The 15,864-nt window shown below is 52.4% G+C and overlaps 1 protein-coding gene across 9 annotated transcripts in view; it reads right to left on the bottom strand.

The window, feature by feature from the left end:
• Positions 1–1,580: 1,580 nt before the first annotated feature.
• C15H10orf90 (chromosome 15 C10orf90 homolog) overlaps positions 1,581–15,864 on the bottom strand; it is a 231,072-nt gene continuing 216,788 nt past the window's right edge. For 8 of the 9 annotated variants that reach the window (XM_017350773.3, XM_017350774.3, XM_051833507.2 and 5 more), the window contains 3 exons: positions 4,621–4,684; positions 1,797–1,896; positions 1,581–1,712 (listed from right to left, as the gene is read on the bottom strand). In XM_017350773.3, coding sequence (XP_017206262.2) covers positions 1,674–1,712; positions 1,797–1,896; positions 4,621–4,684 — 203 coding nt within the window. In that variant the 3' untranslated portion in view covers positions 1,581–1,673. The other variant, XM_051833506.2, reaches the window with a different exon arrangement.

The raw sequence follows: 15,864 nt of genomic DNA, 5'->3' as shown, positions 1-15,864 counted from the left end.
TGAGGCCTGTTCAGGGCTCTGTTTTGAATCCTGCTTGGATTCTCTCTCACCTCCCAGACTGCCCTTTTTGTCTGCTCCGTCAGGATGTATCCAGGCCCTGTGGCTGCCTCCCTCTGGCTGCTGGCGCGGCGTTCAGCCACTGGGAGGGGCTGGAGAGATGCAGGGCCTGGGCAGCTCTGTGCACTTGCCCAGCTGCACCCCTAGCAGGTACTGCAGCAGACTGAGGTAGATTTTTCCAATGGGTTCCATGAGTGTGTCATGGGAGCAGCAGCCAAGACCAGCGTCTGTCCCGGCAGCTGGACCCCTGAGCCCCTTCCCCGGGCTGGTGTTGGCACCGCCTCTCAGGAGCAAGGGGCACGGGTGCCAATGCACTCACCGTGTGCTGTCTAGTGGGCTCTGCTTCACACCAGAGGGTGGGACACCCGGGGGGGGGTGTCAGGGGAGAACCCTGGGGCTGAGATTTTAAACAGCTGGACGGGCACACAGGGGAGAGGCAGACAAGGGAGGCTTGTGATTTCAGAGGCAGGGGGAGAGAAGGCATGGAGGTGCCGGGAAAGGGACAGACTGTCACCAGGGCTCCCCTGCTTTGCCAAGCCTTCAGCACCTTACGTCTCATTCTCGAGCATTTCCCCTGTCTCTCCCCCGGCTCTCTGGGGGACACTGTTCTCCACTGGGCATCTGGAGGGGGCCCAGGACTCCCATGGAGCCCAGGAGGCAGGGGAGGGGAGGAGCAGGTGGGCCAGCGGCACCTGCCTGCCTTGACCGCATCATGCACTGAGTGTTATCGATGGCGGCTGCTTGGTTCCTAACAGAATGTGCGATGGAGGAACGCTTGCTTTTTGGTAATAACTGCATTTATTTCCACATTTGCAGTAACACCTAGCTTGCTCTTGACTGCCCAAAGACACTTTTAACTGTAATGGTGTTGTCTAGGGATGGAAGAACAGACAGCAGAGTTGGAGCCATTGGGCTGTTTTTGACAGCTCAACTTTGGGGGGAATGGGCGGTTGCAGAAAACACTGATGTTTCCTGCATGTGTGTTCAGCAGCGCTGCCCTCACGGCTTCTGTCTGAAAAGATTTCTCGGCTAAGTGAAGACAGGTGCCCCAGCGGCGGTAGCAGGTCCCAAGCACGCAGCCGCTGGCCCCGTGGTCTCGGCCCCACTCACTCCCCCAGCCGGCCTCCAGTGTCAGGGCTCTGCACGGCCGGGAAGGTTTGAAGAGACCTCACTTCGGAGTTTGCAGAATTGGCAGGTGTTGGGATTGGTATTGAACAAGTGGTGGATTCGGGTCCCACAAACTTGAAGCACAAGTCTTCCCAGGGATCTAAGCATACTGGAGTGGATTAGCCCTTTCTGCTTGGGTGGACATGGCGGGAGGGTAAAAACCAGAGGCAAAAGGAAGAACGAAGAAGCGAGAATCTGAATGCGTCAGCCCTGGGTGCCAGGGAGGGGATCTGCCCACAGCAGGCGCTTGTTGGCCGAGCTCTGAGGGTCGGTGTTTGGTTTGGTTTGGGTCAGTCATCTAGGAAGTGATTTTTCCTTTATATATAGATAAATAAAAATTAAACATAAAACAAATGTTTCCATGTCATGCAGCTATGCTACATTTAATGGCTTATCCCGCGTTCAGAGTCAACCTGGGTGCAGGCAGTGGTCAGCAGGGAGGCCTGGGGTTACACTGCGTTTCTTTGAAGGAGCTGGTCCAGTAATTGCTAGAGAGGCAGGGAAACAAAGGGTCAAGTTCAGGTTCCCAGCTGCGTACCACACACATCACACCTGCTGGCACAAGGCGTTACCTTTTTGAAGACTTCAGCACGGAGCCTGTTACTCTGTAGGATCACCCTTTTCTTTTGTTCTTCTTTCTTCTTTTTAACTTCTGGCAAGTTATTATAGATTCTGAAACAGATGCAGAGAACATCTGGAATTGGGGGCTGACCGCCACGCTCATGGCTGAGCCCTTCCACCTCCCCCAGGCTCGGCACTGTGAGAACCGGGGACAAAGCACCCTCCCCAGGCCCCTGGAGCACACCAGGAGGCGGGGTCCCACCCAGGGGCAGAGCTCCCGAGGCCAAGTATTTATCAGAGGCCATTTTTCTTGTCCTGCCTTCTCAGGGGTTCGTGACACTGATGTGTCAAACGAGGTGTTCTACTGCTTTGTCACTCTGACTGTGTACTTGGCCCCAAAGACCTTTGTGCCTCCTTGTGACTTGGAAAAGGAGCAGCAGTGGGCGGAGGTAGCAGGAGTTCTAACGTGGGGAGAGACCGCACACAGGGGAGTGCGATTTTGCCTCCTAACCTACTGCATTTCTAGTTACGCTGCTTCCAAATGCACTCCAAGCCAAGGCACCAATCCTGGCCTGAGGTCTTTCGGAGCGTCGTCACACGCGGCACGGGAGGGTCCCTTCTTCCTTCCTGCCTCTAACTGAAGCTGTCTCCATGCCCAGGGCGTCCGCCAGCCCAGTGGAGTCGCTGCAGCCCGAGCCATGAGACAGCTGTCCACATGGCATGCAGCTCAAACATCTTCTCATTTTCCCTCGTGTCTGAAAGCCGGGCGGAATCTGCTAAAGATGTTCCACCGTCAATGAGTACGAAGTGCAACAGGATGATGACAAAATTATCGTGATTATCAGACACGCAGCTTGTCACTTGGCACCAGCTGTCTCGTGTCATCCTGACACCAGCTGGAAGACGCATTCAGTGTCGCATTGCCACACGTGTGCTTGGAGAAGGTCCCTGCCGGCTAGTGGTGGGCTGGGGTTCCAGCCTCTTCCTGCAAAACTGTCACCCAGCTGGGAAGCATAAAGCCTCTCACTCAGCAGGCCCGGGAAACGCTCACGTGTGGCACGGTGCCCGGAGCACCATGGGAACCAACATGGGCTGCGTGATTGCGTGAATAAAGGCACGCGCAGCTGCCAGGTCCATCAGTGATCCCAGAAAGGAGCAGGACGGGGACCGCAAGGATGTCGCGAAAGCTCTCACGTCCCAAGGCGCCGCACGGAAACTCCATCTTCCTGACACAGACCGTCTGAGTCATCGGGAGTTTAAAATAAGAACCCCTATGCCCTCCCGGAGTGGCTTCTGAGTCAGTGTTTTCTTAAGAGAGCCTCCCGAATAAATCCTGGCACAACCACGCCACGGCCCACGAGACCACAGCCTGTAACTTTGGACAGAGAACGAGCTTGCAGACAACCCAAAACGTGGAGCGTGCAAGCCACGGACAGACAGCGCCTGCAAGGCCACCTATAGTTAAAAACCATGTGAGTGCTCGCATGCGTGCAAATGGACATCGACATCAAGGCCGAGAGAAAGGCGCCGGAGGACGCAGACGGGACCCGGGAGGGGAAAGGGGTGGGGAGGGCTCAGGCCCACGGGCACTTGTTTGTCATCACAAAATGGGAAGATGCAAATCCATGATACCATGAATGAAGAAGAAAAGCAAGCTCTGGCTGAGCCACGGCCGGAGCCCCCTGCACTGGGGCGGCCAGGGGCTCAGGCTGCGGAGCCCACGGCTCCTCCGGCTCCTCTCCAGTAAACGCTGAAGCCTTCTCCAAGGGCTGCTCTGAGATCTGTTATTCTGATGGCTTAGTTTTCCAGGCTCCATAATGGCAGCTTTGGGTTTGGGAACTACAAGGGGAAGCTCTTTGGCTGAATTTTTTCCCCCTAAATTGAAAAGGGAGTGCTTTTGGCACAAGGTCTGTGCAACTTTGCACTTTGGAAACAGAAGTCTTGAAGCCCAGCGGTCCTTTAAAATCCTCAATTAGAAGACGAGGAGTCAAGCCTATAACCACACAGCATGGTCCCCCTATTCCTCCAGCCACTTCCAGGCTTGCCCAGAGGGCCCTCGAGGTGACCTAATTAGCATGGACACGGTGGTGAAGGCGTGGATTTGGTGCCTAGGGTGGAGAGGGAAGTGTGCTTCCTGTCCCAGTGGCTTCTCAGAGTGCACTATCAATTCAATTCAAGGCCTCCTTTGCTTGATCGTTACAAATGAATGGCATTGTGCTTGCCCCAACTTGGCTGGCACCGCTGAGCTGTTTCCGTTTGGTTGCAAGGCCAGGGCTCAGGAAGAACAGCAGCCGTGTGTGCACCGGGTTGGTGAGAACGAGTGGGAGTCGGGAGCAGCCACCAGCCAAGCACAGCCAAGAGGATTTGCCGGCCGTCGGGTCACCACGCCTGCGGGGCTGTGGTGCCAGGAACGCTGGCTCCAGGTCCCTCTGTGGTTCCGCTGGCTTCCAAGTGTTTGCAACGTCCAGGCCCGTCAGGAGCACAGCTTCTCTGCTCCTCGTTAAATCACCTTCCAAGGGGGTGACACGGCGCCCGCCCAGGGCAGCCACGTGGACCGGTAGGGGTCTTCCTGCATGGGTCTGGGGGTCTCCCAGAGACCAGTGACAGGGTCTACTCCATATCCAAAACTCATCTCGTTCTTGAATTGTCCCAAGAGCAGCATTAATGCTCAGAGACACAATCCGACAACTGCACTCACTTGGGCCAGTTTTTCAGATGTGCAGCCAAAATGACCTCAGGCCTAGAGAAGGACCTAGAAGTGCGGCCCCATGGGACAGTGCCTGGGCTCACCCTCCAGCCACCCAGCCCCCGCCTGTGTCCACAGTGACGGCTCACCTCTTGGATCGCATATGCATCTCCTTCTCTGAAATGCATCTCTCTTTGGGCTTGAACAAATTATCTGGGAAAAGAGAGACACAGGACTCATTTCAGAAGGCACAGAATACCACACAGCTCTAAACGTCGGGGGGCGTCCAGCACAGAGGCTGGGACTGACCCTCCCTCTCTGTCACAGCAGGGCAGACCCTGCAGGATGCAGAAGAAACTCGGGCAGCATCTGCAGTTGCCATGGCAACGGGCCATGGAGACTTAGCCTTGACGAGCATCACACAGGGCATCGAGTTCAGGGTCACCTTCTCACCTGCTGCATGGAGAGCGATTCCTTTGAAAGTCACGTTTTCTGGGGTGCAAGTCCAGCGCCCCTCCCCCCAGAAACAGCCCCGCCCTAGGTTTTTGAGGCCCTGGGGACCAGGACGCCTCCCAGCTCTCCACGGGGGCATTTTGATGCTGGGGGCTTCACGATGCCTGTAGCCCTTTGTCAGGCCTGCTCAGCCTCTGTGTGAGGACCACCTGCCCTTTGTGCTGTCAGAAGAGAACAGATGACAACCTAATGGCCACACAGCTCAGGGTCCCTGGATTGAGGATCAGTCCCTCGTGGCTAAAAATCACTGCAAATGTTTCCCTATGGACGTATGTATTCCTAATCACTACAATGTTCATAAATGCTTGTAAGTTTAAAAATGCTATGTCTTGGTGCTGGTTCTAGTCCCGACTGCTCCTCTTCCAATCCAGCTCTCTGCTATGGCCTGGGAAAGCAGTGGAAGATGGCCCAAGTCCTTGGGCCCCTGCAGCTGCATGGGAGACACAGAGGAAGCTCCTGGCTCCTGGCTTTGGATCGGCTCAGCTCCCGTCATTGTGCCCATTTGGGGAGGGAACCAGCAGATGGAAGGCCTCTCTCCCTCTTTCTTTCTCTGTCTCTACTTCTATGTTATTCTTTCAAATAAATAAAAATAACTCTTAAAAAAAGAGATATATCTTTGAAAACCACCTACACCCTTTTGTAATCACTGAAAAGGGACCTTTTGTGGTAACTCTGAGATGCCTGGGACACCAGGTCCTGCGGGTGAGCTGGGGCCTGGCACCCAGGAATGCCCTGAGGCGCTGTTGCGTGGGGCTGGCTCGTGGCGCTGAGTGGCAGCCACGCTCTCTGGAGCAGAGGCCGTAAGCAGCTCCCACCTCACTGAGCATCCCACAGCCGCGGTGGGTTCCTCAGCAGGACCTGGATGTGTTTCTGGTCAGCTGTCCCCATGGAGGGCCAGCTGCCTGTCCCATCGAGCCAGGGGAGCAGCTGTCTCCGGACTGAGAACACGTCATCCCTTGGTACCCGGGGGGTTGGGTGCTTGGATCCCCACAGGCACTGAAATCTACAGCTGCTCAAGGCCTGTGTATAAAACGATGCCGCGCACGTCCGGGCGGCCTGCACAGTCTCCTGCCTGCTGCGCCTCGTCACTGTACCTCATGGCACTCGATGCAATGTACACGCCACACAAATGGCCGGTCGGTGCCTTGCTTATGGGACAAGCTGCAAAGAAACACTGGGCACCATCTGGAAGTATTCAGTACAGATGCAATTTTTTTCTCAAATATTTTCGATGAACAGTTGGTTGTATCCAAAGTTGCAGAATCCATAAATACAGAGGATCAACCTCATACAGAAGTTTCTGGAATATCATGGAAGGGAGGCAGAGGTACGGATCATAGGAAACTCCTCCTGTGAGAAACACGACGCGGCCTCTGCTTTGCGAGACAGTGACAGGGCTTTCATTCTATCTGGGTTTTCAAACATGAAAGCAAGAATATGGCATCATTACTGAACTTCAAAAGCTAAGATTCAAAAGAAAAACAGGAGAAAGGAATCAGAATAGGAGGGCACTCCAAAATGTGGGAAAATGGCATTAAAGGCTAAGTTTACTTTGATGGCAAAATATTTGAAACCCAGGCCGTGTTTAGTAAAGTGGTTAAGCAGCTGCTTGGGAAACCCACATGCCACATCAGAGTGCCTGGTTCAAGTCACAGTTCCCCCGCTTCCAATGCAGTTCTCTGCTAACGCTCACCCTTGGGAAGCCATACATGATCGCCCAAGTACACGGGTCCCAGTCACCCAAGAGGGAGCCCACATGGATTGAGCTCCAGGCTCTGGCTTGGCCCAGCCCTGGCTATTGCAGGCATTTGAGAAATGAACCCCTGCATGGGAGATCTCTGTCTGCCACTCTCTGGCCTTTCAAATAAAATAGAAATAAAGATATAACTCTAAAATTGACACAGGGGCCAGTGCTGTGTTGTAGCAGGTAAAGCCACTGCCTGCAAAACCAGCATCCCATGTGGGCACCACTTTGTGTCCCAGGTGCTCTGCCTCGTATCCAGCTCCCTACTGATAGCCTAGGAAAAACAGGAAGATGGCCCACTTGGGAGACCCAGATGAAGCTCCCGGCTACAGCCCGGACTAGCCATACTGTCTGTTTCCCTCATCTGAAGGCTGAACCAGTGGATGGAAGATCTCTCCATGTGTGACTCTCCCCCTCTGTAACACTGTCAGATAAATAAATAAATCTTTTAAAAACTGAGGTCTATGTTGAGTGTTCGTGCTTTGAGGACTCCTGGGTTCCCACCTAAGGAAGGGTCTGCAGAGACTGTGAGTGGTCAAGACGCTTCCCAGGGCCCAGCCCTGGCCCTGCGCCAGACAGGGCCAGGCCAGAGCCAAGGTCCTCCAGAACATTCTACGGCCTTTCCAACAAAGGTGAATGTCCACGTACGTTTGTCAGGGACTTGGGCAAGCAAGGACGGGACTGCCTGAGGACACCACCCCGAGAGAGCCTCGCATGGAGATCGGACTCGAGTCAGGAGTGATCCCCGAGCTCCGGCAGACTGGGGAGGCCGAGGCAAGCGGAGCTGGTGCCCGGTGGCCGTGAATCACGCCACATCGCCTTTGCCAGTCTTTCCCGACCTCAGTCCTTCCATCCACTCTGGGACGTGCGGTGCCCTTTGGTTTGTATCTTTAGAGCCCCGGGCACCACAGTCAGGCTTTGCAGCCGTGTCGGGCAGCTCCGTGCTGCTTTCTGAGCTCTTCCTGGCTGTGAGGCTGCAGCAGACGCTTTGATCTGGCCCCTGGTGCAGGTGCACACCAGCAGGCCACTGGCGGCGGGCTCAAGCCTGCTCCTCAGGGAAGTGTTTGCCTGCTGGTTGCTGATGACTCAGGAATGTGCCACAGCCCTCAGCCCATGGATCGGGCAGCAGGGCCTTCCTGGGGGAGAGGAAGAGGCGAGGCCAAAAGGGGAGGGTCCACCCTTCCCACCAAGGGTGCCATCTGGAACAAAGCAGGTCACCTTGAATGGCTCCATGCTCACCAGTGTCAAAGAATGTGCAGGGAGCAGCTTTGAGCACTGTGAGAAGGGAGGTGGTGAGAGCTAGGGAGGGGGAACGTTGAACCCCAGGTGGGCAGCGTGATGACTCACAACAACTCAGCCAGTGTCTACAGGATGGCTCCTTAGGTGCTCACCACTCCTCTTCACACCAGCCCCACGACACCCCTGAATGCTTGCGTTTTCCTCCCTTCCACATCCCCTCTCTTCCTAGGGGACACTCGGAAGGAACGAGACTGGGTGAGAGCCGGCCTCCAGGAGAGTCCATTGGTCCAGGAGGCTGCAAAGTATCCAGCAGGTGCTCTGATGGAAAGGAATGGCTGCCCCGACCCGAGCAGCCAGGAAGATCACGCAGGGAGGGAGAGCTGTAAACCAAGGGCCGGGTGAGCACCGCAGCCAGCTGTGGGAGGAGCGGGACAGGGAACAGCGGGTTCCTGTGGCAAGAACGTGGCTGTAGCATGAGGGGCAGGTGCAGGGGTGAGAGTGGCCACAATCATGCTTTTCCACTCAAGCTTCACCCTCCGGCCTCTGTGGGATGCTGCCCACGATGCCTGTGCATGGACACTGCAATCCCACCCAGCACCTGCAAAGAAGTACAACACACACCAAAGGTGGGAGCCACACATGCAGGAGGCCGTGCAAACCCACATAAGCAGTTTGTGGGCCTTCTGGGTGAGAGAGATGGTGAGCCATGTAGGCTTTATCACCGGACAATGACTGTGGCACCTCTTCAGAAACTGGGTGGTGGGAGGGGCAGTGACAGCAGGGGCATGGGTGGGGAGCATGCACCAGGAGCCCAGAGGGGCTGGTAGCCACAGCTGCAGCACCCACCTCACCAGGGACTCCCTGTCTCCCAGGTGGAAGTGACCACTCGAGGATGGCTCCCAGGGTTTCAGTTAGAGCAACCCATCTGCTTGATGACTAAGTTTGTATCACTTGGAGCTAGGTGGCAGGGACACAAAGATACGAAGTGAGCTCAGAGTCCAGAGGGAGCGCCAGGTGCATATGGCCTCTCAGTGCCAGGACCAAGGTTGGCACGGGGAAGGGGAGGCCTCACGGAGCAGTAGTCAGGTCCACCAGGCGAGAGGAGACCTGGGAAAGCCCCACAGAGTCACAGAACTGAAGGAACTGGAGCACCTGGGGTTGGGGCGGGGCCGTGTGGGCCTGTTGGTGGGGGAGGAAGGTGGGGCATGGCCATGTGCATCTGCCCGCCTACAAGGACAGGTGCCGCGTGGCCAGGGGTCTCGTCTCACGGCGTGGAAACATCCAGCCTGCGCTTTGTTCAGAATCACAGGTCGCGTCCACCTGTTCCCTTTCAGCAACGGCCCTGCCTCTATAACATGGGAGTGGTGAGGGCAATGTCAGCCTGCTTGGGAGTCTTCCATGAAAGTCTGGAAGCGTCCAGTATTCTAATTCACTGACATGAGGAACGAGACTGCCAGTCTCTTTACTTCCCACTATCATTCAACTACAGAAGGTTGTCCATTTTGCCCCAACAACGTTACTAAGGTAAACTGTCCATTTCTGAGTTTCTGGGAAGTCCTTTATTTTTCCCCCTCCCCCCCGAGTGTCTTGCACATGGCTCATTCCTGGGCCGAGACCACAGAGTCTTATGAATTTAACTTGCCAGGGCCAGGCTTCCTTAAGTGCCTGCCTGTTTCAAAGTCAGCAGACGGACAGGTACAAGACAGGTGTGCCTGAAGCTGCTCATGTGAAATCAAGGTCCCAATAGCCATCGCTGTGAACATATAACCACCACCCCTAGATGTGTGCATGCCAACAGCCAACAAAGACGCCAGAAAGTAGCAGGAGCCCCCCGAGGCCCGCAGGATTGTTTACGGGGCTGGAGCTGTTTTCCCTCTGCCTCGAACCTTCTCTGCAGCTCTGATTGCAAAGCTTAATTTTCCCCGTTGAATACCAATCTAAATGATAGTCAACTTCACACGATTTATTAGGGCAACGGCCTCTCCGAGGCTCGTTCCCTTCAGCCCCCCTGAGCACCTGGAAGAACGTCTTCGACATCTGCTTCCCTTCTCATAGAAACAGGATCTCCCAAAGAGGCTTGTGGAGAGAATGCACGAGGGCCACCGAGCCAGCTCCCAGTAGGGACGTCAAGTCCACAGCCCTGTCTCCCCCTCGCAAGTCTTCTTAAACAGTGGCCATCTCAAAAGACATGGAAGTGGGGTACATTTTAGGGGCTGTGTGTGTTTTGAGTCCACAACGCTGTTCCCTGTGCCTGTTTCAAAGCCAAGAAGCAGTTGGCCACCTGCCCCTGGACGGATGACACCACAGTTTTCAATACTTAAACCCCAACAGGAGCATACCATTTCTGTTCAGCTCACAAGAGGGGAGCTCCCATTTGCTTAAAGTAGGCAAGAGTGGGGTGCTCTAACTTCGGCTAAGGAGCCCCCCATGAACTGAACAGTGCACATTATACCACATAAAGGCAAGTCAAAAACTCCTGGTTGCTTGCCTGTAAAGGGTTCTTCTGATGCTAAATTCCTGTGTTAGGGGCCAGTGTTGAGGTGCAGTGGGTTAAGCTGCAGCCTGCAATCAGCTGCAATCCCATGCGAGTACTAGTTTGAGTCCTGGCTGGCTGCTCCACTTCCGATCCAGCTCCCTGCTCATGTGCCAGAGAAGGCAACAGAGGATGTCCTGAGTACTTGGGCCCATGCTCCCCACGGGGGAGACTTGGATGGAGCTCCAGGCTCCTGGCTTCTGCCTGGTCCAGCTCTGGCTGTGGTGGCCATTTAGGGGAGTAAACCAGTGGATGGAAGATAATCCCTCTCTCTCTCACTCTTTATGTCCCTCTCTCTCAATGCTATTCCTGAGAAAGTACTTTTAAAATTAGTACCATTATAAATAGCTACAATAAAAACTTAAATACCTTGTAATAAATTTAACCAAGGATGTAAAAGAGCTCTATGATAAAGATTACAAAACCTTAAAGAAAGAAATAGAAGAAGACACAAAAATAATGGAAGGATCTTCCATGTTTGTGAATTGGAAGAATTAATATCATCAAACTCTCAATGCTACCTAAAAGTTTATAGATTCAATGTAATTCCAATCAAAATACCAAGGATATCCTTCTCAGCACTAAGAAAAAAATGCTAAAATTCATAGGGACACATAAGAGACCCCAGATAGCTAAAGCCGTCTTAAACAACAAAAACAGCTGGAGGCATCACAATACCAGATTTCAAGACATGCCACAGGGCAGTTATAATCAAAGTAGCCTGATGCTGGCACAAAAACAGCCTGTAGAACAATCGAACAGAATAGAAACCCCCAAAATTAATCCACACAGCTACAACCAACTAACCTTTGACAAACAAGCTAAAATCAATCCCTGGAGAAAGAACAGTTTCTTCAACAAATGGTGTTGGGAAAATCGGATCCCCACCTGCTGAAGGATGAAACAAGACCACTGCCTTATACAAAAATCAACTCATGAATTGAGGATCCAAATCTGTGACCCAATACCGTCAGGAGAACATAGGAGAAGCTGCCAAATATTGGCATAGGCAAAGACTTCTTGGAAAAGAACCCAGAAGCACAAGAAATAAAAAATAGACAAATGGAATTACATTAAACTAGCAAACTTCTGCACTGCAAAGGAAACACTCAACAAAAATGCGACTGAGAGAATGAGAGAAAATATTTGCAAACTATGCATCTGATAAAGGATTAATATTCAGGATCTATAAAGAGCTCAAGAAACTCAACAACAACAAAACAAACAATCCAGTTAAGAAATGGGCAAAGGACATGAACAGGCATTTTTAGGATGAAATACAAATGGCCAATAGACACGTGAAAAATGCTCAGGATCATTATCATCACTAGATCAGGGAACTGCAAAGGAAAACCACAAGGAGGTTAGAATAGCTAATTAGAATAGCTATCATTCAAAATCAAAAAACTATAAATGCTGGCAAGAATGGGAGGAAAAAGGTGCCCTAATCCAGTGTTGATGGGAATGTAAACTAGACAGCCATTGTGGAACACAGTATTGGGATTCCTCAGAAATCTAAAAATAGATCTAACATCCCATTCCTGGGAATTTACCCAAATGAAATGAAATCACCATATGAAAGAATTATCTGTACTCCCATGTTTATTTCAGTTGAATTCATAATAACTAAGATATAGAATCAACACAGATGTCCATCAACTGATGACTGGATAAAGAAAATGCAATATATATACATGATGGAATACAACTCAGCCATAAGAAAGACTGAGATCCTGTCTTTTGCAACAAAATGGATGCAACTGGAAACCATTAAGCCAGTCCCCCAAAAGACAAATATCATCTGTTTTCTCTGAGATGTGGCAGTTAATGTAGAATGCAAAAAATGTATAGGAATGAAACAGGTATCTAGAGATTTGATTATTTCAGCCCTTGTTTATTCTCCTGTGGAACTGTAGTCTTTCCTGTTGAATATTATGGTTAGTGGTGCATTAAGCCTGTGATTATAGAGTGGAATGAAAGTATGTTTCTGTAATAGTTAGGAAAGAAGAAGGAAGATTGAGGGAGGGAAAAAGGAAGGGAGGAAAGTATGGCTATCTTCTTAGAATTGCACCTATGAAATACACATTCTCTTTATATTAATACAAATTTAAAAACAAAACAAAAAATATATCTTGTGCTGGATAAACACAGTGCTTCCAACCTCACTCCTAGCTTCCGTGGACTCTCGCCCTGAGTGACAGCTGCCCATGCTAGCAGCTTAGTCTAGGGGACTAGACGTTGAAGTTGCTACACAAAAGATGTTGTAAATATCGAAATGGCCCTTGGAAGAAGAAAGGTTGCCCAGCCCTGTGCCTGGAGGACAAAGAATGTCTCTTCTCCTTCCCTACGGCCAACGGCACCAAACGCTGACTATTTCTACTTATTGGCTGCTTACTTACTCATAGAGACAGCCAGCCAGGAGCAAAGGGGTCCAGGGATCTCCATGAGTCCCCCATAGGAACCATGGGCCCCCTGAGGAAGACTGGATTGTACCACTTCCTAACCAGATCCCCAGTCCTGCCAGGGGCCTGTGCAACAGCCCCAAGATGTACCAGTTGTGTCCACTCTGGTGTGGGTGGGATCAGAGACTCTCAAGCCACCCACACCCCTCCTTGAGACCAAAGCTCCCAAAGGGAAGCTTTGCAAAGGGCCCCTGGTGGTTACTAAACGTGCGTCTCCCCCAGAGAGCTCTGCCGGGCTGGCAGGGATGCTGGCATCTTCTGCAAGGAGCTCCCTGCTGATGCGGGAGGCAGCTCCGCTCAGCCCCTAGGATTTAATGACCCCAATTCTCAGTGACCTCACTAAATAGGACAGGAAATTCAGTTTCTTTCCGCTTACTTAAAAATAATGAGTGTTAGTAAATTGAACATGATGCTTTTATGGCGTCCTCATGGTGACTCCCGTGGCTTGCCTGCTCCTTGCTGACATGGGAAAGTTGTCTTATGGCTCAGCGTGAAGACTCCCAATCAGTGTGGGCCTCTGCTCTGTGTCTGTGCCCTGCACAAACTCCCTGAGGTTGTGAGTCCTGGTCCCTCCCCTGCCCAGTGAGAGAAGAGAATCTGCTCTCACGTTCTTGGAGGAACCCGTGGGAATGGTCCCCACAAAGTGGAGAAGCCCCAGGTGCCATCTGTGCTCACCACCACCATTCGCCAACTGCTCTCCTCCACATGGGACCCCCGGCCTCCTGAGTCAGGTTCTGGTTCACCCTCACAACCACCAGGAGGACGGAGCTCTCTCCTCCCTACAGGTGAGGAAGAGGAGGTCTCGTGATTAAGTCCCTGACGCTCGGGTCTCCAGGTCAATGCGTAAGAGACCGGAGGGTTGAGCACTGAGAGGATCAGCAGGGGTTCTGTTCTCTGCTGCACACAGAAGGATGCGGTTCTCAGAGCGGGGCTGGTGTCCTCCTCATTCACCTGATGCCAGCTCTGCATGGCTCCTGCTCACCTTCCAGTCCCTGAGCCCGCAGCCCCAGCGTCACCTGGGACCTTGCCACAAATGCAAACTCTTGGTCCCCAACCCATGTCATCTGAACAGGAATCCTGGGCCAGGTCTATGATCTGAGTCATCACAAGGCCTCCAGATGATCCCGACCTCTCCCTCAGTGTGATGACCCCTGGCACCTTCCCAGGGGCAGCCAGAAGGGGAGGAGCAGGGGCAGGTCCCTGCCTGGGATTCGGGGCCTTGAGGGAGGACTGCCTCGAGATGCGGCTTGCACTTGAGATCAGCAACAGAGGATGCTGTCGCAGTAAGAAGTGCAATATTTGGAACATATTCTAAAAAAGCAATCACCGATGCAAATGCAAACCCCGCCGGACATCCTACATATTCGTCTGATACGTCTGGCAACCCTACTTTGATTGTCTAGAGAATCTCCCGAGGCCAAGGCAACAAGGGGTCAGGTCCCAGCCTCAGGGGTCCCCGCGTCTTAGACTGAAGCCGCCACATGTGCAGGTAGCAGTGGGGATGCTGAGCACCTGCCCCTACTCAGTCAATGGTCTGGTGGTCTGTGACTTCTCCGAGCCATTGTCTTGGCTCACTGGTATGGACAAGCCCTCTTCCCTGGACCCCCGCCATTATGCTGGATTTTTTTCTTGTCTGTGGTCATCTCATATTGTAACATTTGCGAAGTGTTTTTCAAAGAGAACAAGATTGGCTCCTCTTCCTCTGGAGGATCTTTTTCTGGGTACCAACACGGTGGCATTGGTACAGCCGTCAGGACAGCCCCATTGGAGAAAGCTCTGGGCAGGGCCTGTCACCAGGAGGTGTCCAGCGAGGCAAAGCCAGCCACAGACGAAACAGGCACAATGCCCCCACTGCCTCCTGGAGTCGCTGGGACACCAGCCATCACTTCCTGGCATTGCTAGACCAAAGCTACGCAGATAGCAAGAGACAGACCAATTTCTCACAGTCACGGTTTCTACCGCTAACTGAAAAACTCCAGTTGGGTTTCTTCAGCAGGCACGGCAGATACATAAGCAAACATTCTTAGGAAAATGTTACCCAAACGGACTCTGAAGAATTAGACAACAGAATCCCAATGTCAAGAAAGTTTAGAGAAAACAAATTTAAGCAGGTTTCTTGCTTCAGAACTTTTCAGCAGCCTTAACATGTATCGAGCATTGCAACCTTCCAAGAGAATGTGGTACAGTGTGTCACACGCAGCAGGAAGTTTCTCCAGGGAACCCGAAGGGACTCACCCTCCTCTGGAATGCGCTGTGAGTAGTGCTTTGCTAGATGATACTGGAAAGAAAAGTGAGATTACGCTGGGATGCCAGCAGTTAATTAGTTCCCAGTTTTCAAATTATTTGTACCTGTTGGGTAGGAGTTAGTGGGTATATATAAAAAGAAAATCTAATATATGTCTCCCTATCTTATTAAAAATGTGTGCTTGCCTTTATCAACATAGCAATGGGGGTACCTGTGCCTGGGCACCCAGGAGCCCAGACTCTGTGATTCCTCCACATGCCTGTGCTTTGAACCCTGGTACCACGGCTACTCGGTGCGACATATCCTGTTTAAGTGTCACCATTACCGTGAGCACACCCATAAGCCAGAACTAGTACCGCGAGAACTCACCTTGGCCATGACTTCCCTGGTGGTAGAAAGAAGAGATCAGGAGGACCCTAGCTGTCCTTGCTGTTACTGTGGACACGGTCCACTGAGGACACCTGCCATCACCTCTAGTGGCAACCTCAGCTCAGAGATGCAGAAACTATGATCCTGCACTCTCACGGACCCTCACCCACATGCTGACCCCACACCCACCTCATCCACACAGTGACCCACACCCACCTCATCCACACAGTGACCCACACCCACCTCACCCATACAGTGATCCCACACCCACCTCATCCATACAGTGAC

This window comes from Oryctolagus cuniculus, chromosome 15 (assembly GCF_964237555.1).
Source record: "Oryctolagus cuniculus chromosome 15, mOryCun1.1, whole genome shotgun sequence".
Classification (NCBI taxonomy): domain Eukaryota; kingdom Metazoa; phylum Chordata; class Mammalia; order Lagomorpha; family Leporidae; genus Oryctolagus; species Oryctolagus cuniculus.
This window is presented reverse-complemented; position numbering and strand designations above follow the sequence as displayed.